Source organism: Brienomyrus brachyistius, chromosome 1 (assembly GCF_023856365.1).
Source record: "Brienomyrus brachyistius isolate T26 chromosome 1, BBRACH_0.4, whole genome shotgun sequence".
Lineage (NCBI taxonomy): Eukaryota > Metazoa > Chordata > Actinopteri > Osteoglossiformes > Mormyridae > Brienomyrus > Brienomyrus brachyistius.
In genome coordinates, this window is record NC_064533.1 from 6,908,929 (window position 1) to 6,934,506 (window position 25,578).

Genomic DNA, 25,578 nt, shown 5'->3' on the forward strand with positions numbered 1-25,578 from the left:
TGTTTATTAATATCATACATCAAAATATTTTCTGAAATACGTGAGCATCGTGTGTTCATCGGGAAAAGAAAGAAGCGCCTGTTTAGCCAGTCGAACATTTAATGTACTTTAAGATAATGGCAGAAGGATTTGTCTGGCATGGAAAGATAATACTTTAAGATACGCCGCAACAAAGGGGAACTAACCGTCTATTGCGGAATTAACCGCTGTATTGGTAATCTGATTAAACTGCAATAACCAGTTACTTCACAAACAGTTTTACAATCGCCCATAGGATCTGCGAGGTTTTTACAGCATCTGAAGGACCTGATAAAAACAAATCTATCAGATAGTGTGCATGCTATGCTTGGAAGTGAAACAAAAGGAAGACATGCCTACAGTTGTATATACACACGGAAAAACACCCATGCATGCAAACATATGCGCCAGCATTCTGTTTGTGTTATTACCACGGCATTCTGTCACACCTACACATAATACAGCGCATTTAATGGCCGGTGCAGCTCCCGATCGCACAGCGCGTCCTTTGTGTTGCTCAGATCAGCGCGCTTTCGGTAAAGCGTCCCGTCCCTCCCTCTCAGTCACGCCCATAAGACCCGCACACAAGGGCCATAATGAATAAAAAGCAGATCGAAAGGAGGAGCTACGCATGAGGCACTGGCAGGGGCTCTCACAAACGGCAATTTACGTTTTTGTTCTGCTTTCGTGAAGTGTTTCCGAAGAAATAAAGCTAGATATCCGCGGGACGTCCTCGGCGCGACGATGAGCGGCACATCGGCGCGCGGCTCCTAACCTGCGCTTTATTGACGAGGGGAGCAGCGACGTAAGTGGAGGTACGGGGTGCCTCCTTCCTCTTTTTGTACATTGTTATCTTTTGCGGCGTTATGGCGCACAGGCATGGCTACAATCTTTGTTTGGAAAGTCAGTGTGACATTTTTCCCGAGAGGGAATGGTGCGTTGTTGGTGAAGCGGGCGAAACTTAACTTGGGGACGGACTTGAGCAAAGACCCACAAGACAAAACCTAATGCTGACACGTGTTTTTTTAAAGCGCAAATGTGCTTTTAATAATCAAACAACTTACTGATCCCCAATGGGAACAAGAAGATTGCTGGTTTTTAGCGACGTTTAAAAGTCTTGAAGGATTTCCCTCATTGTGTCGCATTTTTTTCATTGTTGTTGTTGTTGTTGTTATTATTATTGTTGTTATTATTATCCTCCATTATCATCAAAATCATCGTCGACAACAATAGTGATCATAATAATTCCTGTAGTATCTTACTATTATTTCATTTTAAATGTGTCGTGACGTTAGATGTTTTCGCGGTTTAAATGATTAGTACATTGAAAGTACTTGATCGTTGTCTTAAATGCATTATGTGCTTTTTGTCTTTCCTTGTTTAGGGGAAATCGATTGTACTTCTGAATCTAACATAGAATTAAACCGTAGATTTGTGTCACTCGTTGATTCAGTGAGTTCAAGAGGAGGACACACTAGAAATATGTAGTGTGCAGTTCTACGGCTGTGTAGTGCACACTATTACAAAACTGTAGAGTAGTGTCTGACAGCGTTAAAAGTCAACGCTGTTAAATTCTCGTATTGTGACGTTTGGGAACTACCTGAATAGAAAATCATCGTTTGAGGGAGTTTTCCAATGAGAAAATCAATTAAACAAAACCAAAACATTCACATGAGGGTGACAGATAAAGAAAAGGTCGAAGGTATGAGCGCTGTTGTTTGCAAATGACGAGGTAAACAATGCTAAAAGAGGCAGATGGTATTTCGGCATCTATTAACACGGGTTAATGCACACAGCTCTCACACATAATCGGGATAACATGCAGGTTGGAATACATCTGTCACACACAATGTGAATATCACTCAGGTACTCTTGGCAGCTGAAAAACACACCGTCTGCATAACACCGAACTTAACACACGCCGTTGTTGTTTCCGACTGTCAGATTAGGCCACAGGTTAGTGTACGCAGCTCACAAGCATGCAGTCAAAACAACACACACAGACACATGAGGAAAGCATGAAATTATGATAGGATGTTAGTAAAACGTGCTGGGTATCTGGAATGGCATGACGGATTGGTTTTCCTTTCGGGGATGTCAGGCAGCTAGATGGGGAACACATGTTTGCCATTACGCTCGAATCCCACTGAACATTTAACATCTGTTTCTTGATCTTTGAACCAACACTGTGGAATTGTTCCTCTTGCCTTGTGGATGCATGGTCCCCTCCCTTTGGTTTCCAAAAGGGAAGCAAGCTCCCTGTGGACTAGGTGGACCTGATGGGGAACCGCAGACCAGAACCCCGGGGGTCTTTGAATTTTGGGAGATCTGTTCTCCTCCCCAGACATCTCTGCTCAGAGTCTTCTCTCTTAGCCGATCTTCTGCTCGACATGCAGAATTCTGTCCGCACTCGTTTCCCAATTAGAGGAGCTTCCTGTCGGAATGGACTCGTGCTGTTCGCTCCACAAACCATGACTTTCAGCAGGGGGGAGTTGGTGAAAGTTACTACTGTGGGGCTTTTGAGTAGAAGCATAGGCCCTTTGACCATGACTTTTGAGTGTTTTCTTGGGTTATAAAGTGATTTTGGAAAGGCCAAAGGTATTCCTCCGTAAGCAAACTAGACACACAAATGGCTACGCCGACAACAGTCATGCTGAACACCAACAATCCAGAGCTTTGCGAACAGACTTCACTTAAGCTAAACTTCTACTTTGACTGATTTTAAGTACATTCTGTGTCTAACGGATGCAGCATTTTCCTCCGACATCTACTACGTTCCCTATTGTTTGTGAATCTTTCCATTGGCATCAAACTGGTCAGATTGACCCTGGTCTGCAGGATTTCAGTCATTTATCAGTGAGCAATCTTTGGACAACATAAGATGAAACTTTACTGATAACAAATTTATTGTCCTGCGGCATTACGAAAATAACTCCCAGCTCATTAATCACCCCCAGAGAAATAAATAAATGGATAAGAAGGAACATATGGAACAGTGAAGGTGCTACTGGCAGGGTATAAAGCTGAAAGGCGCAAGACTAAATGCAGGTGAAATGCTCTGAGATCCTCCAGTGGGGTTGGGGGACAGGGAGACCTCGAGCACTTAACAACCCAACGGCAGTGGGTACTGAGGAGCTCCTGAAGAACTCCGCCGTTCATCTTGGGGAGAGGAAGGGAGGAAGTGCTCCTTAACTGCACCAGCTCTGTTGGGAGGGGGGAGGGGGGGGGGGGGGGGCTCATTAATCAGAATGGAGTACAGCATGGGTACAATTTAGGAAGGATTGATCAAACATCCGTCTTGTTACTTTCGTCCTTGCCTGCGGTTAACCACTCAGTTATGTTTTGATGGCAGCCTCATGACTGGAAGGACTCTCGGTCTAACACTTTGTGTGTCGTTCTGTCACCGTAGCAGTTAGCCGTTTGCTGAGTGCAAGCGAACGACGGAGAAGTGACAAGTTCCTGTGCTGTAGGGTGAGGACACTTCACAGAAACCTCTGGCTCATGTCATGAATGTGGGGACCGGAGATCAGGATTCATTTGAGTAGTTCTCTGTCCTGTGAGTCACTCCGAGAGCGCAGTGAACACAGTGTGCCGGTGAATCCAATCTATTATGTCGGCAGTAATTCGCTTGCTGCGGTGAATTGCATATGGATAAAAGCCCTTCGTTCTCGGGGCAGAAGCCAGCATTCCACTTTCACCAGCTCCTGTGTGACACTTCCATGCCGAAACCCCTTAATTAAAGGCAGGAGCTGGGGCAGGGCTGCACTTTGAGACAGGAAGTCGGGAGAGCCCAGTGCAGCATCACTCAGGCTGCCGCATAGGTGGGGAGAGCAGACAGTGGGCGTGCAGCGCCTGCCTTTCGCCTATCGGTTTGTTTCCATGCAGAACGTCTGCTTTTTAAGCATATTCCCAGTCCTAGGAGACGGTTATGTTTTCTCTCTGCCATAGAACCCGTGCTCAGAGCCCAGTGCCTGGACACGAACGCACTATATTTTCCTGTGGGTTTCCTCGGATGCCAAAACTACTCTTTTGTTTATGTCCATTTCCCTTGTTTTGTTAAAGCCATCTTCACTTGCTTTCCCAGAAAAAAAAAACCTGCCCACCTCCCATTCCTGCATCACATCGATCTGTTCATTTAACACGCGCAGGAAGTTTTTCAGACCTCTCCAGTCTGCCGCCTGCCTCCCAGCCCCCAACAAAGTCCAGCGTCTTCCTTCAGTCCACTCTTGGAAAATGACTTCTGCAGTCTCTGCTGCTTGGAGCCAAACCCTCTGTTTCTCTCTGCTTCATCCAGAAGTCCTACTTTGATGCTCCACAGCAAAGCTGTCATTGTTTCGTGCTTCCTGCACTTTCTTCTGTGGAAATCTTTCTTTTTAAAGTTGCTTTGACCATTTCATTGTTTCATAGTTGGGGAAAAAAAAGAATTTTGAATGAGAACTAATAAATTCATATTGTATCAGAGTTTATCAGCAAGACAATTTTCTTTTTCAATGATTTGACTAGCGGATGCTCTTACAGATGGTCTTGTAGTGTTACATAGTGTGGAGCTGGATCACACTGTGTGAGATCCTCTCTCTCAATTATCTATCCTGTTTAGCTGAATTATGTACTAAATTCTGTCACTGCATGGGGAGACTCTTACGGTTCTTTGTTGTACAAAGAGGCTTAAACTGAACATTAACTCCCTCCCGTCTCAGACTGTCCCAGATGGCTGGAGCTATGAAGCTTATTCTAGCCAATAACTCTGACCTAGAAACCTTCCCAGTCATGTAATTTATGCGGAAACATGCTAACAACACAGTTCTATAACAATAAAACACACATAACAGATCTAACCTATATCTTTATATATATTTAGTTATTTTGACAGATGGAAAAAATGCGTCTAGCATTGCCGTCTCTCTATACAAAGGCTGCTGTGCTGAAGGCCTGAATCCATTGATAACCTTGTTTCACAATCCTGCTGTTAGATTTCTCCAGTATCCAACACTGTCTTTTGCTACAGATTTGATTTATTTTTCCTTAAAACGATCATTAGCCTGGATGTCTAATCTATGACTTGCCATCCTAAGCTCATATACTGGATCTTTTTTTTTTGCCCTTGCCCTTCCCCCACTTTGTGAAGGATCAGGAGGGTGGCCATAATGTGATAAGACTTTAGCTGCGGCAACATCCTCGATTATGATTGAGAGGGGGGATATTGTATCCTTTTCATTTTCTTGGAGGAGTGGTTTCCCATCCAGGCCTTTCCCCTTGCCAAGAAACGGCTCTGTAGTTCCACAACTTGGTCTACAGAGATGTCTGGCACCTTAGACCAGCTGTTGTTTGTACACGTTATCTCGAACATACTGCCGATGTTATCCTGATGGGTTTCTCGAGCGTTCCGATTCCTCTCGTTTCCTCTTGCCTTGAAAACAGTGAAGTACTCATCCAGAACTTGAAGTAATCGCACAAGAGTTTTCACTATGAATTTACTCACATAAGTATGAGTTAAATTTGTCCAGCAGCTAGAAGAGCTCTGCAATCTCCTGATCTCACTTAACAGGTCCGACACCCAGAGGGAGATCCAACCACTTGTCTTGACTATCTATGAATAGAAAGATCAGTCATTGACAGCTTTTGTGAGCGTAATGGATGGCACAAGCAGAAGGGAGAGCACACAGAAATTCATCCCTCACATTTTTTCCGGGAATACCCGGGTAATTTTCTTGAGTGAGGATCTAAAGTGGTTTCCAGTCGAGTCCAGCACAGGACCTAACATGTCTATTTGTGTTGGAACACAAGATGAAGTGTATATTGTGTTTTTCGACACACTCAGTTTGATATTTCACTGGTTTGGAGGTAAGTACTGCAGTAAGCCAGTGAAAGCCTGACCAGTCATGCAGCCCTTGGATTGCACCCAGTACGTGACCACTGTGCCTGCACTGCATGCCAAAGGATGCGTTATTGACAAAGACGCGTCACTGTCGTACCACATTGCTGACGGGAGGTTTTATGGCGACACACGCTGCAAAATGCAGGCTTGTTGCATAAATCATTACTGACTGCCCAATCAGGCTGCATACTATCTCTGGGTTAAACCATATAGCGCAAGTCCACCCCCTTCTATGCGTCTGAAACCGGTGCAGCTGCGACACAGCTGACGTGGTCCACCCGCGCAGCCGCCGCTGTTCAGGGACATAGATATCAGCCGACAGCTGCAACCTTCCTGATCTATACGTGAAACAGGTGCATCTTACATGGGGGGGTTGTGGAGGTATTTGCTTGGAGTCGCCATGTGCACCACCTGGTGGTTAGCTGACCCCTATACATATGCTCAGTGAATTATGGGCTTTCTCATTCACAAAGACGTCAATTACTGTTTCTGTGTCAGTAGTCCTTGCTTATTTGAGATCTAAGTGTACGTTCATCTGGATTATAAAGACAAAACTTCGCTGGCAGCTGTAATTTAGTGCTCAGGTAAATCCGAGGCTATCCTTCCTTCTGTTTACATTAAAATTCCACTTTTGGCACAGTGGGTGTTGTTGCCTGCTTAGACTCGTTCATCCTTGTGTAAAGGTGCCTCTCTCTGAAATGGGGTGTTTTTTTTCGTCTTCACCAGACGTTTTTTTGGCAACCAGTATTTCTGCTTCAGAAAAAGGAACTGAAAAGTGACAAAGCAAGGAGATTTGCCATCTAATCACTAAAAGGCAGAGTAATCTGGCTGTTCGCCTCTGGCGTAACACTTGATCCAAGATCAATATTTTGTTGCTATGACACCATGATCGGCCGTAACATCATGCAGATGTAAAAAGGACTCGGAGAAAGAGTCTTCTGGATGACATCTTGGGGTTACATGTTCTTGTCTGGCTCGGGGGGGCTTGAGGCTCGATACTCTGTGTGAGCTTGGCTGAATAAGTGTGATTGTTCCCATCACTCTGTAACCGCATGAATTAAACACAAACCGGTGCTCTCACATTCCTGGAAGCGAGTCCCCTCTTCCCTGGGGTCTACTTTTCCCCTTTGTCTGTCGGTTGGATTCATCGCATTCCTGCAGTGTGACACAATCTAAGCTGTGTGCATGTGTGTGCATGTGTGTGTGTTTTTTTTAAAGCCCTGCCAAGTTCATAATCAGTGGTTTCCTGGGGCTGCTCCCTACACTATTCCATAAGGACGACTCTCCTCACAGTGTTCAGAAACAGTAATATCATTCCACACCCAAGTTCAGGGTAGCTGTGAGGGGAGGGATAAAGGAACCATTTATTACTTATCTGGTTACTTAAGATCTTAAAAATATGTTTCCTATATTGGTGAGTGTAAATGTCCTGGAATATCTATTGACGGGGAAGTGATTCTCGGCTTTGCTGCGGTAAAAAGTACTTTACGGAAGTAAATTGTGACACTAGCTTTAAGAAGGCGAAGAAGTGTCAAACCACGGAATGTCAGTTATGGTAACAAATCAGAAAAAAAGTGATGTAAAATACCTTGTGCGCCATATTGATGTTCTTTAACAGACGTTTGGGTGGAAGCGTTCATGCCGTAGAGGAACAGGAAAACGTGCTGATGTCTCAGGGCTGAGGTAGGAAAGGCGGCGCTGAAAGTGCACTGCAGATAGGAGAAGCGGCCCCCGATGTCTGATCGCTCCGTGCGCCCTCCCAGGCTGACTCGAGGCAGAGGTACAGGGGGAAAAACGGCACAGAGTATCTCATCGGGGGAGGACAGATTTGATACTGTCCAGACTTTCCCCCCTAGTATATCCCCATTAAAGAAAACATAAAAGAGTGAGATTTTGAAACACTGATATCATTTCCCATTTGCCGCGAGTGGAGAGTTAGATTTGAGATCTGTGCCAAACACCTTTAGATTACATCTTCCTTCCCAACATTGCTCTCTTAGAGGCTGTTTTTTTTTAAGAAAAACAGGATATTGAAAGTGTAGTCATTCAGATGACGCAATGCCTGGAATTAATTCCTAACCACTCCTTGAGTGATTTCAATGAAGTCAACAATTACAAGTGGTTTCTTGGGCCAGTAAATCCAGGGCATGACAGATTGAATGTAGGTAAGAAGACTCTTTTGTGTTTATCTAGACAGAGCTGCTTTGCAAGGCTGCTGCAACTTCATATTTCTGAGCTCTGAGGAAATCTGGGTGTTACCTACTGGATGGCAGAAACGGAAACCATTTGCTTTAAGCAAAAGTTAAAAATTGTGTCACGACTTGCTAAAGATTCCTCCACCTGTAACGTTTTTTAGTATCCTCCTTCAGTTGTTCCCCTAACAGCTTTACATACTTTGGACCATAAAAAATGTGTCTTGGTGGCCCTGGCCGAACAGCTTATGTGTTTCTCACTGATGTGCGCCGTTTCTAGGTTCCTATGGGTGAGTTTTGTCCGATTGGAGTTGGCGCCAATTAATGCACTTTCCCACTGAAGTTCATGTATGTAGTTCCTAGTGCTACATTCCTGCTCTGTCTCGACCGGGAACTTTTGCAGTTCCCGGGCATTTCCATGTGTCACTTTCTCACTGCACAAAAGGAACTGTAACACTGTGCTGAATAATAAGTATGGAAAATGCAAGAAGTTTTGGAAGTTAAACTTCATGCATAATTTCATAAGCGAGCAAACTACACTGCCACCTCAAAACAAGGGAAACAACGGAAGTAATTTTATTATTATTGCATGAAATGGGGGGGGAGGGGGGGGGTCGATTGCATGGTACCAAAAATCTGGGCAAATCACATCCGTATTAGATCAAAACGAGACAAATCATTTTATTTTACAATACATATTTTACAATATTTTAGAATAAAATACAGGACAGATAGAAACACTGTTGGGAAGAGGTTTCGAAGTACTAGCCCATGATCCGGCTTTATACGGCCTGCAACATAATTATATTTCATTATTAAATCTGGCCAGCAGATCGATTTTCTCGTTTTCCACAAAATAAAATAATGATGTGACATTCTGCCACTGAAACTCTCCCCTCGGTATCTGTGGTAGAAATTTCCATATCGATGCACCACTATAAGAAACAACATGGAACATGAAATTTCAGAGATCACATTTTCTGAGGCAGGAATATGGAGACACAAGTCAAAAAAAGGTATTCATTAACCCTTTAAATGCAACTGAAATCCAAATTTAATGCCCTCTGTTCGATTTTCGCTCCACTACTTCCATTTCTTCTCCCCACAGTTCTGCGTAACTTCCAAGTTGGACCTGGTGCTTGTGGTCCACCAGTCAGCACAATTTATCACTATAAGCCACACCCAGTAGTTCCTGGTCAAATGTAAAGTTGCTCCCCCAGAGTATGGACTAAAAGAAAAGGTTTGGGAACTACTTCCCAGGCACTACCATTGGGCTGAATTCCTGCGGTTGGAACATGACAGAACTTTCTGGTACCTGAAAAAAGAGCCAGTTTGTATCTCTGGATTTGCATTTACTGAAGGACCTCGGATCATTCTCCAGCTTATCCACAAGCTAGGTTTCCTTAATGTACTCATCGGATAAAAAGGCTCGGAATCGCGGATCAGCTAGTCCCATATTCCAGGATCTGCTTATGCTTCCCACTTGGAAGGGTTGTGCTTTCTGGCTTCAGGCCTTGGTTCTCCCTAGCTGCATGTCCCTCACCCTATCTTGGGGGTGGCTGTCCGCCAGACTCCACTCCAAAACATGGCCCTCAGTACCTCTCCGTTTCACATGGACCTCCAGAACCTTCTGGAACGACAGTAGAAAGGTCTGACTCTGTGTCCATTGAAGATCTCTTAACAGATAAAGCTAATGGCTACCTGCTGACCTCTGACCTTTGGCTGTGTTCCTGGTCTGGCTCTCTCAGCCTGGATACCATATCAGCTGTACAGATGAAAGGAGGTGGAGGGGTTTATATGACCATCCTCTAAATAAGCTGGAGTTCTTGGTTGACCTTGTATTCATTTAGCTTGTAAGTTAGCATGCTAGCTATGTTGTCGTCCAGAGACTTGCAGGAATTCATTTTGTTGTTTTTCTTTAAATAATCATAGTGAATGTTCATAGGGTCTCTGATAAGGTTGGCTGCAGTCAAACATGTGACATCCGTTGACCTATGAAATATCCATAGAACCCGCTGCCAAGCAAGTGTGGGGTAACTTAACGGCAGATGGATTGGCACCGTCCAGATGAGCCACAACTGTCCACTAGGTCGCTGTTAAGCAGATCTGAATGATCGGCTTCCATTGTATTTTATGACTCAAAAGAGTGACACCAAACGCACAAGAAAGGGCCAGAGTTGCTGCAGTCTTAATGATTCCAAACACACCCTGTTTCTCTCGTTAAGGTTTCCCGGAGTAATCGTCTCAGATCAAACAAACAGCCTCCAGGTATGTGAAGTTATTAACCACGCAGCTGCACGATCAGCCAGCTCTATAAACTGTATCCCGTGTGAAAATAACCTTTAGCCGTCCGAGTCGATATTAAGTTGCGATCCCTGTGATTTTTATTTTTTTTTCCCCAGCTGTGTTTGGATCATCTTGTCCTGCAGCATTATAAAGCGAAGCTTTTTCTTGATATAGGTTGTGTTTTACTTGAGCTGTAACATTACTAAAGGGTTTTATGGCCTCGCGTGGAGGGCAGGATGAGCCCAGAGACTCTTCTCTCCCTTGTATTTGTTTGGAACAGCTGGCCTCTTAAACAATATCCCATCATGTTGATCTTTTAAGGCCTTAAGTTGCCTCACTGCATCTGGGGGGCGGCATCAGTGTATCGAAGGAAGGTAAGTTGCGCGTGGTCTACAAAATCAAAGCGAAGGACCTCGGAGCACCGTAAAAAGCCTCCTGGCTTCGTGTAGATGCTCGAGGTTAGTCCTTTGCTGTTTAACTGCTGCCCTGTTCCAGGTTAGTGGTGCTTAAAAGTCATTTAATGAACATGGTGACAGGAAGTGACAGATTTTTTACAGGCCTCTTGGAGGGGGTAGGATGGGAGTTATTTGGGGGGGGGGGGTTAAAAGAGTAGAGAGGTTTGTACTTCATTTTAGTGCCTCCCACAACCCCCCCAGAGCCACATATGTAAAAAGTACATAATGACAGAGGCAGGCAGTTGCACATTTCAGAAGCCTGCCAGCTGTGGGGTAGCCATCTTTAAAATAAGCGGGAAGACGTAACCACGGCGACCAGCCCCAGCAGGCAGCCCGTTTGACTAAAACGGCCCATAAGCAGAATCTCCTAGGTGAAACTCACCCCGCCAGGCTAGTCATTCCAAACCCATTCAGGTTCCTTAGTGGCTTTTACAGAAGCTGATGTATGGAAAGGTTTTTTTTCCTCTCTGAGTGGAAGCTGAAGTTCTTTGGTTATGGTCTGTTTTTGTTTTTGGATGTTTTGGGAAACAAGGTATTTTTCTGTCTTATTTCCTGTTTTCGCACAATCACAGGTTACAAGCCTGATGGCATTAATATTTATGCAGTGATTTATGGCCACACCCGGCCATGCGGGTTACAGTGTGCTGTCCCACAGCGTGCTCCAGTGGCACATTGCCTGCCAGAGATGTCCACAGGAAGCGCAGTGTCAGCGCTAATCTGCAGCATTAGCACTGTCTACTGTGTGTTAACTGACGCTAGTGCTGTCTAGTCCAGTCCAGTGAGGATTCAGGATATAGAGTTACGACGCGCAGCTCCAAATTTGCCTCAACGAACCAGTTAGTATGATACGAAGTGAGAGGACACAACTCAGGGCTCAGCCAATGCTCAAGTTAGACGCTAATCTAGATGTAATATATGTAAGCCATATCCATTTAAATAGTTAATAGGCTGTTATAAATTCGGTTTAGCCACACACACACACACACACACACACACACACACACACACACACACACACACACACACACACACACACACACACACAGAGTGCTTTGATAAACCTAAATACCCTCAGCGTTTTGCATGTAATTAAATTATGTAGAAAATTGACCAGAAACCCTTGACTGAAGCTATTTCATTGAGTAATAAGTAAGTTTGGAGCATTCCAGTGCTCTAGCTCTGATGCTTAATGAATCACTAGTGGGTAAATACCATTCTGCTCAAAGTACGGGTCAGTTGTTGCTGTATGACTGCGAACGACAGTGGTCCAGGATGTGAGACGGCCCGTTTGGATTTAATAACCACCCCCGAGGCGGAAGCTGTGTGGTTCCACCCTTCAGAGCCGTCCCCAAACACAGCTGCACGTTCCTGAGCCTCTTACTCATTCGGGGTTGGGGGGGGGGGGGGGTGGCGGGACAGGGAGAGATACATGGTGAATCAGGCCACTATCCCCCCCATTCGGGTCACCGAGTAGCACTCGTGGGCTGTGGGCAGCTGTGATGGGCAAAGGTGATTAGTCAAAGGTCACAGAAAGCCAGAGAAAGGTTACAGTCCCATAACCCACAGGCTCGCAGGAGACGTTGCCAGGAAGTGTGGCTCACTGCAGCCTGTTGACTTAAGGGTGGGGTGTCACTTTGATATGAATCGGAGCGGCCTGGGGTTGCATCTGGCCTGGATACTGTAAGGTATGAGACATTTATAATGCAGGGAGTGTCTTCTTACTTCATTGTTCCTAACAAACCCCCAGCTTTCATTTTTCTGTGTTGGGAAATGTGCCGATTTTGATTTCTCCTCAGGGCCTGCTTGTTATGTTACGCAAGACTGTCCTTTACATATACGAATGTCGCTATCCCCGGATGTTAAAGAGATCAGCGGTTTGATCTCTGAGGCAAAACGGTTAAGCAAGCAGTGTAAACGATGGTCAGAGATTATAAAGCGGTGGGCCAACAGGAGTCCTATCCCTGAAAGCTGTTTACGCTCCTGTAGGGCTGTAATGGTGGACTGTGGTTCTGCGGGTGTGGTGAGGGACGTGGCCAGGTCAGGTGGAGAGGGGGATGGAAGTGTTAAGGCTCCTGTCAGTGAGCAGCTGTGATTTAACGACTCATCAATACTGATTTTAATCAGCCCTGCCCCCCCACTAGTAGAACACAGGACTGAAATCTCAAACGTCACCTTTTGAGTGGATACTGCGCTTTTCATTCTTTTGATCGGTCTGTATTGCAACTTCTTTTTAAATTTCATTTAGGTTTAGTTGAATTCTGGTAGGTCATTTTTATTACGGTTTCTTACCTCTGTAGTTTCTCCTCATATCTTGTAAAAGCAAGCAATACCACTGCATTGTAACAGGCGTGTTTACTGCGTTATGGGGTCCCCTCTGCCCAGCCTTTACCCTCATTGGTTGTTTCACACACAGTAAACAGCTGACATCTGAGGGTCAAAGTGCCCACTTTTATGTTAATTACATCAACCAGAAACAATGTAGGAAATCATATATGTAGGAAACTGGGGAAGGATTTCTGGATTAGAGGGTGGATTTTTAACTTTTTTTGTGGTTATACAATGAAGAAACATTCGGTGGAAACTGCTGATAACTTTTCTATAAGCAGATTTTGTCAGCCCAGTCCATTTACAGTGTAGATGGTGAGTTTAATAAGGACAATACGCTGCATGTACGACATTATCGATTTGTGTACAAAAAAAGACTTTAACCTGTAAGCGTTCTGTGTATTATTAAAATAAATTACACTAGGGCCGTGAATTTTAAAACGAGGATGAATGTTTTAAAAACGTCTTCCTGTTTGTAATTGTAATACTTTCTGATCAGGACCCCGTGCGTGAATAAATCATATAATTGCAGCCAGGCACATTTCTCGGGTCTGTGATGTAAAGCCCCCAACCCCCCCTCTGTCCCCACCCCCCACAGTGAACCGTCTGACCCGAGAAAACCCCGTCTGCAACCAGCTGAATACTGCCCCCTTTCGGACGATTCCGCTGCGGTTTAACGAGCAGTGGATCGACCAGATCTGTGTATCTGTGGCCGGTCTGTAGGATTTTCTGGGCGACTATCTACAAATCGAAATAATTCAGTAACATTTCATTAATGCACGTTAAGACTGTTAAACGTAACGCTTTAACATATTGGGTTTTGCAGTGGCACGGCGCCCCCATCTGTGTAGACTTCTAGTGGAATCTTTTTCGTTTGTCTGTCTCCACAAAAGTTTCCATTATAATTAAACGATGAATATAGGTTATATAATAACACCGTCTGAGACAAATTGACGGTGCTCATTCATATATAGATTTTTAGAGAAGTGTGCTAAAAGTTTTAACGTTTACTGATAGTCACCAAAAAAGTTGATCCTACTGATCTCGGAGTCTGGTGTATAACAGGCACAGTTTACAGGTTTAATAAAAATAGTTATAATGCCGATAATCGGCGTGACTCATTTAGGTCTAATTCAAAGAAGTGGCGTCATTCATCCCTGCGGCTGAGATCAGGGCGCCAGCTCACGCTTTAGACTCTCACACCCACGCAAGAAACCTTACAGCAAATCTATATTAATCCCTTATAAACCTAAAATTAGCTACATCAAAAGCGTTGTGGCAATTTGCAAACACTGCAGACTACTTGCAAGGAAATGAAACTCTTACATAAATGCAAATACGTGTTCAGAATTGAAAATCTCACTCCAGAAAGTTCACCATATTAGAAAATAAACCTCGAAATTTGATAATGGTTGATTTTTAAATTTCATTTAAAATCAACCATGTGAATTTATATACCTACAGATACAAAGGTTATTGACGTATAATATAAAAACAATAAATACTTAGGCTAAACGAGCGCACTGATTTTCCCACTCACCTTGAGCTACGGCGTTAGAGTATCTCGCGCAGGCCCACGTGTCTCACTGCTGACCTCATGTGGACAATCGGCGGTAGTGCAGCCCCTCTCTGCGTTGAAGAGAATCCCTTCATTGACTAAACAAAACCCACTGGGTATTTTCAATATTGCTTTGTGTTGTTTTAAATTGCTGAATGAATTGGAAATGTACACACTTTTTTTTTTTTTTTTTTTTTTTTTTTTTTTTACAATAAATGAGCAGTTGTTGAAATGATTTGTATATACTTTGCTCGATGCCGAAGTTCTTTAGAATAAACACCCAAATCAGCTGCAGAGTATGACAACAAACTGGAAAATGGTTTGAAAAACGTCACTGTGATTGGATCGAGATACAAATCTCGTTTTCATGTTCTTCACAGTATCAGTATCAAGGTCGTCTTACGCCTTTAGAGTTAGGAGGGGCTTTGTGTTTCCTTTGTGTTCCCAGATGCAGAGTAGTCAATTTATAGCACAAAGTTACAGATTTTTTTGTGTGTGTGTGTGGGGGGGGGGTCCACGTACAAAGGATGCATTGTTTAGTTTTATTCATTTCCTCAGTGTTGGCATTGTCAATAAACCATATAATTCAGTGCACATAGCCTCCCATATGGGGATAAATTGTCTTGCCATATAAGGGGGAAAAACAGACGGGCTTTAACCGAAACTTATCCAAGCCGTGGGAAGTTCAGAGTGAAATGGGGCGAATCTCGTGCTTATGTTCCGCCTGCCTGATTTCCTCATATTTCGCTTCCTCATGCTACATTGAAAAGTCAACCCTGCCTCTATCAGTCTGGCGGTTTGTCGCTATTCTGTGATCTGTTCAGTTGCCTTGATCTGAACGTGACACTGCAATGTACTAGAATGGGTTGAGTTTGTGACATGTGTGGCATAGCTGTCCATGTATGAGGTCACCACTGACCCCGGGTCTGGCACCATGTGTGTCCCTACAGAACAAGGCCAGGAGCAGGAAGGGGCAGCAGACAGACCGTCCTGGGCGGGCAGCACCATGGCTGAGCCGGACTACATTGACGGGGATTGCGATGAGCTCATCAAGCCGAAAAAACTCGTGAACCCATGTAAGTCTTCCAGGAACCATCAGGACCTGCACCGGGAACTGCTGATGAACCAGAAAAGGTGAGACACCTGCTTTGTCCTTCTGTGAGGGCCGGGCTGATCATCACACGTACATCTACATCATGATAGAAGTCGGACAAACTGTCCTGAAAGTTCTGCCAGGTGCAGAGAAAAGATAAACTGGGCCGATGACATAAAACAATCATTATTCATTCATGTCTGTTCCCTGACCCTGCGCCCCCCCCCCCCCCCCCCCCCCAAGCTAAGACACGTAGCTGGCTTACGGAAAATGAAGTGCAGTTCATTTTAAATGTCAGTCTGACGTCATTACCGCCACATCCATTTATGTAATGGTGCAGAGAGGGGGGTGTCTTTAGGAGCTCTGGGACACACAGCTCGTGATGACTGACTGGCGAAGGAAGCTTGTATCAGTCGGTAATTTATTACAGTCTGGGGGGCTTCAGTGTGAGAGCTTCAGTGTGAGAGCTTCAGTGGCCCTCATGGGGACGTCCTGTGTGATGTAATCCTGAGGTTTACACACAGAAGACCTGGTGTCTGCTTCCCCTCGCGTGTATCAGTGACGACGGGATTCCAGCGTCCAGCAAAGCCGATAGTGGGAGTGCCGAGAGCTCAGGGAGCGCAAGGCCTTGCAGGTCGTCAGGTTTTCCGAGGACAAATATTTCCTCATAAGCAAAATAATAAGTTGTAAAAAAAAAAACAATTTCATAAGCTCATGCTAGGAAGCATAGTTCAATTTATAAAGATGTTTGTCTACATGAACACATTTAAGTATGGACATCCAGGTAAATCCCAGGGCAAACATTTGGTTGGACAACCTATTATACATCATTAGTCATTATCCTGATGGCCCACGGTTCCTGAAAGACTACGAGGGAAAGTGACGATGCGGGTGGCCTCCCCACAGGGGCCTGTCTCCCCAGAACAAGCCGGAGCTGCAGAAGGTCATGGAAAAGCGGAAGCGGGACCAGGTGCTGAAGCAGCAGAAGGAGGAGCAGGAGGCCCACAAGAAGCGCTCAGACCTGGAGATCGAGCTGATGAAGCGGCAGCAGAAGCTGGAGCAGGTGGGGCCAGCCAGCAACACGTATGCTGGTGCACCTGGGCTTCATTGACAGGGAAATCACAGTAGATTCTTCGGTGACCAGCAGGGACCTTTAGAGGACATAGGGATCTCAACTACCAGCAGCAGAGACTGTGAGTGGTCATAGGGATCTCACCTACCACAGCGGAGACCTTTAGGGGACATAGGGATCTCAACTACCAGCAGCAGAGAGCTTTGGAGGACATAGGGATCTCAACTACCACCAGCAGAGACTGTGAGTGGTCATAGGGATCTCAACTACCACAGCAGAGACCTTTAGGGGACATAGGGATCTCAACTACCAGCAGCAGAGACTGTGAGTGGTCATAGGGATCTCACCTACCAGCAGCAGAGAGCTTTAGAGGACATAGGGATCTCATCTACCAGCAGCAGAGAGCTTTGGAGGACATAGGGATCTCAACTACCACCAGCAGAGACTGTGAGTGGTCATAGGGATCTCAACTACCACAGCAGAGACCTTTAGGGGACATAGGGATCTCAACTACCAGCAGCAGAGACTGTGAGTGGTCATAGGGATCTCACCTACCAGCAGCAGAGAGCTTTAGAGGACATAGGGATCTCACCTACCAGCAGCAGAGAGCTTTGGAGGACATAGGGATCTCAACTACCACCAGCAGAGACTGTGAGTGGTCATAGGGATCTCACCTACCACAGCAGAGACCTTTAGGGGACATAGGGATCTCAACTACCAGCAGCAGAGACTGTGAGTGGTCATAGGGATCTCACCTACCAGCAGCAGAGAGCATTAGAGGACATAGGGATCTCAACTACCAGCAGCAGAGAGCTTTAGAGGTCATAGGGATCTCAACTACCAGCAGCAGAGACCTTTAGAGGTCATAGGGATCTCAACTACCAGCAGCAGAGACCTTGAGAGGTCATGGAGATCTCAACTACCAGCAGCAGAGACCTTTAGAGGTCATGGAGATCTCACCTACCACCAGCAGAGACCTTTAGAGGTCATGGGGATCTCAACTACCAGCAGCAGAGAGCTTTGGAGGACATAGGGATCTCAACTACCACCAGCAGAGACTGTGAGTGGTCATAGGGATCTCACCTACCACAGCAGAGACCTTTAGGGGACATAGGGATCTCACCTACCAGCAGCAGAGCGCTTTAGAGGACATAGGGATCTCACCTACCAGCAGCAGAGAGCATTAGAGGACATAGGGATCTCAACTACCAGCAGCAGAGAGCTTTAGAGGTCATAGGGATCTCAACTACCAGCAGCAGAGACCTTTAGAGGTCATAGGGATCTCAACTACCAGCAGCAGAGACCTTTAGAGGTCATGGAGATCTCACCTACCACCAGCAGAGACCTTTAGAGGTCATGGAGATCTCAACTACCAGCAGCAGAGACCTTTAGAGGTCATGGAGATCTCAACTACCAGCAGCAGAGACCTTTAGAGGTCATGGAGATCTCAACTACCAGCAGCAGAGAGCTTTAGAGGTCATAGGGATCTCAACTACCAGCAGCAGAGACCTTTAGAGGTCATAGGGATCTCAACTACCAGCAGCAGAGACCTTTAGAGGTCATGGAGATCTCACCTACCAGCAGCAGAGACCTTTAGAGGTCATGGAGATCTCAACTACCAGCAGCAGAGACCTTTAGAAGTCATGGAGATCTCACCTACCAGCAGCAGAGACCTTTAGAGGTCATGGAGATCTCAACTACCAGCAGCAGAGACCTTTAGAGGTCATAGGGATCTCACCCATCAGGCTCTGGTGTCTTCTCATGAATGAATTAGGGTTTGTGCCAATATTGCAACCCTCATCATGTGTTTTGCATCTTCTTCCAGTTTGAGCTGGAGCAGCAGAAGATCGAGGAGGAGCAAGAGAACACGCCCGAGTTTGTCAGGATGAAGGGCAACCTGAGGAGGACGAGGCAGGATGGAGAGGAGCCAGACCAGGCCCCATAGACTTGGGGGGGGGGGGGGCTGTAGAGTCCACGGCACATGTCATGGTGACCACATCACAGGGGGGGATGGGTGTGTGTGTTCTGTAAACAGATTTCCCACAAAAAGACTGGGGGCCCATCAGATATTGAACCCTATCACCCCCCCCCTCACTCCCCCTCACAAGCTAGTTTTGTTTGTCACATTGTAAATGGACATTTGCACACTGGATGGACTCTGGAGATTGCTTTGATTCACTTTTGTAAAGTCAACACGAGTGCAGTTATTTATGTGTTTTGTTCCTAGGTGTGGGATTCTGGCCATGTTCCTGCCGTTGTGGTTCTTTGCGTCACATAAGCTGGGGTCTGTTTTTCCTCGGGGTTGGGGGGATGGTGGAATTGGTGGGTGTTTAGTTGTGTGACTCACTTTGCTGGTCCGTTTTCTGTATATGTCTCTTATTAAGCTATGTTTGTTTTTTAAAGTAATTCTGGACCTTTGGGGGCAGTGACTGTTGTTTCCTTTTCATTGTTTTATAAGAAATAAAGAATGATGATGATTTGCACGAAACGTATGTCTGTACACTGCAGTTTGTGTGTTCACATTTGGCAGAGGGTAGAGTTTTGACCGAAAGCATTTTCTGCGATGGTTCAGGGGAGGGAACTGATGACAAAGAATTACAATGTCCAGCTTTTTCTTTAAAAAAAAAAAAGGGGGATTTTTTAAAAACTGTCTCTAAGCCACCTGATATGCCCCACGATCAAGTTCCCACGGTTGTGAAATGAGACATGGCCAGTTCTTTCAGGTGTGTGTTATTTCTGGAGCAAATCTCACAGGATGTGGGAGGCCGGGCACTGAACCTGTGACCTTGTGGGGCACGACAGGTGCCGCCAAAATCAGGCCTCCCACTTGTCCTGTTTTTCACTGCCCTCGCTGGCTGCCTTGCTCAGTCTGTATACACTTCCCTTTTAGGGAACGTGCATTCTCCTCTAATATAATAATTATAGAATAATTATAGAATCCTTTAGCTGCAATTTACCTGTTACAGTGAAATTTTTTTCTAGTTGACCCAGAAACACTTTTTAAATAAAATTAAAAAAAAAAAATGCAAAAAGATGAAATTCACTGGTGTACTTAAAACGTGCCGCCTCATTTGGATGTCCTCCCTAAAGTTGTACCTTAACGTTCCGAGATTTTCTCGAAAATGTCCTTAGCTAAGTAGACCATCTGTACGAGATACTGAACCACTCCTGTTGGTTCTGAAACCCCTGGAATACACACATCTCTCTAATCTGCCAAAGTCGCACTAAAATAAAAACTTTGGTTCATGAGATTAATAAATGTCGACACTGCAGGTGCATTTACATGTATATCTAACGTATTCTCCCCCGATAGACACACTGGAATAGTCCTTAATGAAGCACATTGGACATTCTTTTATAAGACAGTAATGTAACTTTTCTTTCAGCTGTTGTGCCACTGCTCGTCTCAATATTGATGACATTCACACATTTGTGCACACTGGTGGTTTATAGCAGTGTTTCCCAACTCAGTCCTCAGGGAACCCCAGACAGTGCACATTTTTGCTTCCTAGCAGCTCCAAGTATTCGGTGTTCTGATTGGCTGGGAGCTGGGTAGGAGCAAAAATGTGCACTGTCTGGGGTTCCCTGAGGACTGAGTTGGGAAACACTGATTTATAGAACAAATAATTGCCCAGTCGGCATAAATCACATTTACGGTTAGAATATTAAGTTTATTTTGTTTATTAAGGTTCTCCTCAGTTGCAATATTTCGATATTCCTGCTGTGTTGTATTTATAAAGAACAGCCAAGCAGTCACTGCACTGGTTGTCACAGCTCCGGAGAAGACGTTCTATATTTATCCATTCTATCCCAACCAAAGGACTCCCTTCATCGCATTCTGCGATTCGCTAGAACATGATATACCACACAGAAAGCAACGTATGATGTTCCTACTAATACGCTGCGTTGCAGTGCATTTTGGAAAAGCACCACTGCACGAATTTCTCTGCGCTGCGCACCCCCATTGATGACAATGGAAATGGTTACAAGCGCATTCAAAGTGTTTGTTTGCATTTTTCACTCCATCTTTTACCCCCACAAACACTAAGGACATTCATATACAATCATAGAAACGGCCAATACAACGCAACATTAAAAACGTATAAAGACGCACAAGAACGTGGACCACCGCGAGACGAAAACGGAGAAAAACGCATGCGAAGAAAATGTTACAAACGCAGAACGACGCGTTGCGTTTTCATTGCGTTTTTTGGCTTCTCTAGTGTGAACATACCCTAAGCGTACCATTAATCTGGAGAACAGACGTGGAAACAGTGCAGAACTTGAGTAAGTTATACCTTTCAAATCTCCATGACATGCTGGACAACTTTATCGGAGAACTCACCTCTGAGCTCTGAGTGCTGCCACTTCAACACACAGGATGGCGCAATTTCGAGAAAGATCGAGAAGTTTTAGCTCCTATTTCTTTTTCCATAGAGAAAAAGTGATTGTCAGCATAATATTAATAGCGTATGAGCATGGTTCTTTGACAGCTACGTAGATCATAATTTATTTGATTGATTTTTATTTTCAACAACGGTCATACAAGTTTATATATGTCGGACAATATATTTTATGCATTCTTAATTAAAAAAAAAAAAAAAAAAAACACTAAAGAAAATTGACTTGCATATTCTAAAAGAGCCTTTCTGTCGGGTGTCCTACAATTTTTCTATTGCTTTGTGTTGTAAAAGACGTTAAACATACTATGGAAACTAATCTTCTGGTGGGTGTGAGAAAGTGTGAATCATTCGCCCCTGACATTTTCATCTAAGCAATTCTTCAACCACAACTTCAAAATATGTCTGTTAGGTTTATTTTTTATCATGAATGAAATGAAATTTCCTTAACCACCCTGGTTATTTATACATTTATTATGAAAAGTAAAATAGTTACAATTAGTTACAATTAATAAATGTAGAAACCAAGAAATAAACACAACATTACGAAGGACAGAAATCATAAATCCTATCGATGTTTGTTTTCCTAATTTTCAATCGAATGGTATAATATTCTTTATATACAATAACAGGCGTTTATACTTTTGCTACTTTAGAGGATTTATTTAAAATATCTACTTTAATTTCCAGTACTTCGCATTAGATTTGCAACTTTTTAAATCAAATTTGATCCTTAAAACATCCAAATAATCAAAGATGCTATATTGATGTCAGGAAATCATAGCTGCTACAAGGCTCCTAAAATTAAAGCCTAAAATCACGGCATTCGCTTCATAAACATTTAAAATTTTGTATATAAGATATGTGAAGTACTGTAATCCAGAGAACACATAATTAAAATATATTTAATGAAATATTATCATTGAAAAATTACAGTTTTCATATTCAAAAGAACACGACTAATCTGCATATTAATTAGTTGAAATGCAGGATAGATTATTTAGACTTAACGCTCAGGTAAATTACTAAATCAGCAATAACTACAGTATATTCTCATTAAAGCTTAGTTTGCGCAAATTGTATTAGTTTATGTTTGGTTAAATTCTCCATCAGTGGCTGTTAAAACGTAAAACCTGCTGTTTTAGCTCTCCTCGTCTTTCCTTATTTATATACAATACTTCTTGATACTTGTCACCCTAAAGGTTTTACTGCTAAATTGCATATCAGTCTTGCAAATTGATAGCTGACCAGACGATCATATATTTATTATGTATATATTTTTTACAACATCAAGCTTTTAAAAAATGTTTCGAAATGTATTCCTGTCCATTGCGTTATCAAGTTTGAAGCGGCAGGAAGTCATTTCAGTACTAACGTGCCTAAACCTCTACTCACCCCCAGACTTGTAACTCTACGCTGTCTAATGTTCCGCTGTAAACATCTGTAAGGTGGTTACATTACTCGTATAATTTTTGTCTTTAAAGCTCAGTTTAGGCACCCTTTCATTATAAGGCCTCAGAGCTACAGCCATAAATCACGATATGCAACATTTAGTTTGGAAAGATTACGATCTGAAGCTAATACGATCTGGCATCGCGTCCAGGGTATATTTATCGGTCTTGTGCTTTGAACTTCCCGGGAAAACTCCCGGCTCTCCAGCACCCTCTCCTGGAAGATGGGTGGACGTACAATCTGACTCTCTTGTCTAGGATTTCATTTTTAACAGTTCACACACACAAAATAAATATACCCTGTGAGTTCCTACAACTCAGGAGTCTCCAGCTCCTGCCCCGGACAGCCCGGCACATTTTTGAGTTTCCCCTCATTTAACCACCCATTTCTTGAGCTGAATCAGGTGTGGAGGAACTGGAAAAGACGTAAGTTGTGCAGGACTGGGACTGAAGTGCCTGGTATAACTGGTATTATTTACCCAAAACATTATGATGAAACTGAAATACAATTTCACAAAACTGCAAAGTTGACAGAAATATGACACATAAAATCTAGGACAGTTAATGTTCACTCTCCAACCCTATCGGTTTTCAATTTTGAACTACATTTCAGAGTAACTCTCTTCTTCGATGCAAGAAAGAAACTGAAGAAGATTAAGACATTTTATGAATCAAATGTCTTCAAATGTAACAGATAGTAAAACTCCTATCAGACTCATGAACTTACACCTAAAGCTGACTTTCTACATTTTCAAAGCTCTGCTCCTGTAAGGTGTCCTTCCCTGCCACTGAAATCTGGACACCCCCAGTGTACCTGGCCCTCTCTTTTTCCTTAGACGTGATGGAGTCCTTCTCTGGGTACGTGGTGGAGGTGCTGAGCTCTGAGTTCCTCTTGGTGGGGATGCTTAGGAATCTTTTGGGAAGCAGTCCTACCACCTTTTTCCGCATGTAGCTGTCCATCCAGAAGTAAAGCAAAGGGTTCATGCAGCTATTACTGAAGGCCAGACAGGTGGCCAGAGATACAGATTTAGCCAGATAGACAAAAGCCTCTTCGGAGAGCTCCAGGAACCCGGAATTCTTCAGGGTCAGCACTGTGTGTAGGATGTTAAAGGGCAGCCAGGTCAACACGAAGAGGGCCAAAATGCATAAGCCAATTCTAATGGAGCGTCTCTTTTTCCTCTCAGCCTTGCTGGCCACCTGGAAATGCTGGTAGAGCTTCAGGGCCACAGCAGAGTAGCAGAAGGTGATGATAACTAGTGGCAGCAAGAAGGCTATCACCCGAGTCATCAGGGTGAAGACAACCTTGGTTGGGGAGGCTGTGTCCTGGCAGCTGGATGCTTTGACAGCCCTGGAATGGAAGCTGTGGGACCCAAGTATCAGCGACGTGATCCAGACCATCAGGACGGTCAGATGGGCATAACGCTTGGTCCTCATCCGCCTGGTGTTCAGCGCCATGACGATAGCCATGAACCTGTCCGCGCTCATGCAGGTCAGCAAGAAGATGCTGGAGAACATGTTGACTGAGATCACATAGGAGCTGAACTTGCACAGAAAGTCCCCAAACGGCCAGTAGTCATCCAGTGAGAGTGAGATGATCCACAGCGGCAAAGTGACCAGGAAGACCAGATCAGCTACAGCGAGGTGTGTGATGAAGACGTCCACCAGTCTCTGTTGCTTGTTTTTCACCATCATCAGGTATATGACCAAAATGTTACCAAAGATCCCTGAGCAGAAAACCAAGGCGTACAACACAAGCAGAATGATTTTAAATGCACTCCAGTTATCCTCCAGAGACTGAGGAAGATCGAGTGTTTCATAGTCGTATTCTGTCATGTTATAATAGTACATTGAGTTGTTATTCTCCATTTTTCCCATGTTTCTTCATTTAAGAAATCGTTAAAATCCCTTGACCAGCCAAAGTCTTACTTGTGTAAACATGTAATGCCTGTGTGGTTTGCTCTGAAACGTTAACATTCTTGATGCTCACTTCCTTAATGACACGTGATATTTAACTACGTGAAGACAATCAGATGGAAAGACTGATACATTTCACCACACAAAAAACTCAAAAAACCATAAATAATCCTATATGGCGCCTTTAAATATGCCAAGTTTCACATAATGCATAATTTTTCTCTACAGTAGCATAAAATTGAATTGGTCTCCAGAAAAAAAATCGTTTTCATTCTTGGTCTCCTAAAGAAAATGGGTGAAAATATTGTAACAAAAATGTCGAATAGACTACTATGTATATACTCACACAGGAAAGCTTAATCTCAAAACAAATCCATCTAATATAATTTACCTTTGAAGAATTGCTAACCAAACTTCATGAATTATGTAGTAGTAGAAGTAATAATAATAATAATAATAATTAGAATAATAATAACACAAGTTAATTACTTAAGTGTGGGTACTGCCTGTTTTTCATTCAATGCTAAATTCACGAAAGTATTAATTTGTTACATGCAGTTGTTGACTGTAAAAATTGTTTGAACCATTGTTGTGGGCAAATAACATATGGAGATTGTCATTTACAATTATTTTATCATTAGTACTTATAAACTAAGAAGTATTTGCTACTTACGAGCGGTTCCCTTGCGCGGCGGGGAAGATGAGGCTTTGGTTATTGATCGTATGTGACACAGACATGAAAAAAATCTGAGACGCTTTAATCGCCGTTTATTGTGAAACTTTAAGGGGAATTTACTCAAGTCCTTTGAATGACTCCTGACCACAAAAGAGGTTCTACCAATTTTCTGTTCCATTTCTTATTCAAGACACACAACGTTTAATTAAATTATATTTTTAAATTATTATACTATAATTAAAAAATGATCATAGCAGGTGTTG

The 25,578-nt window shown here is 43.7% G+C and overlaps 2 protein-coding genes and 1 long non-coding RNA gene across 4 annotated transcripts; 1 reads left to right on the plus strand and 2 right to left on the minus strand.

Moving 5' to 3' along the window:
• Window positions 1-609: 609 nt before the first annotated feature.
• LOC125740952 (protein FAM107B-like) lies at window positions 610-19,362 on the plus strand. 2 transcript variants are annotated; one of them, XM_049012696.1, is made up of 4 exons: window positions 610-823; window positions 15,660-15,843; window positions 16,709-16,865; window positions 18,700-19,362. In XM_049012696.1, the coding sequence occupies exons 2-4, from the start codon at window positions 15,716-15,718 to the stop codon at window positions 18,817-18,819; spliced, it is 405 nt and encodes a 134-aa protein (XP_048868653.1). In that variant the 5' UTR covers window positions 610-823; window positions 15,660-15,715; the 3' UTR covers window positions 18,820-19,362. The 2 variants fall into 2 exon arrangements, with proteins under 2 accessions (XP_048868653.1, XP_048868652.1); XM_049012695.1 differs by having other exon boundaries at window positions 612-833.
• On the minus strand, window positions 16,974-18,621 carry LOC125740978 (uncharacterized). Its single transcript, XR_007397813.1, has 8 exons — window positions 18,507-18,621; window positions 18,384-18,465; window positions 18,220-18,301; window positions 18,039-18,178; window positions 17,811-17,957; window positions 17,630-17,769; window positions 17,426-17,466; window positions 16,974-17,058 (listed from the first exon to the last, which is right to left on the minus strand). It is a non-coding gene; the product is annotated as an uncharacterized LOC125740978 (long non-coding RNA).
• Window positions 19,363-21,732: 2,370 nt separating the features above from the next.
• On the minus strand, window positions 21,733-25,371 carry LOC125705901 (G-protein coupled receptor 15-like). The gene is made up of 2 exons (XM_048972246.1): window positions 25,313-25,371; window positions 21,733-24,921 (listed from the first exon to the last, which is right to left on the minus strand). Exon 2 carries the CDS (start codon window positions 24,598-24,600, stop codon window positions 23,455-23,457), a length of 1,146 nt encoding a protein of 381 aa, XP_048828203.1. The 5' UTR covers window positions 24,601-24,921; window positions 25,313-25,371; the 3' UTR covers window positions 21,733-23,454.
• Between the last annotated feature and the right edge of the window lie 207 nt (window positions 25,372-25,578).

Coding starts and splice junctions, on each gene's coding strand:
- LOC125705901 (XM_048972246.1), bottom strand. CDS start 24,600: ATGGGAAAAATGGAGAATAACAACTCAATGTACTATTATAACATGACA.
- LOC125740952 (XM_049012696.1), top strand. CDS start 15,716: ATGGCTGAGCCGGACTACATTGACGGGGATTGCGATGAGCTCATCAAG. Junction 15,844..16,708: donor CTGCTGATGAACCAGAAAAG/GTGAGACACCTG, acceptor GCCTCCCCACAG/GGGCCTGTCTCCCCAGAACA. Junction 16,866..18,699: donor GGCAGCAGAAGCTGGAGCAG/GTGGGGCCAGCC, acceptor ATCTTCTTCCAG/TTTGAGCTGGAGCAGCAGAA.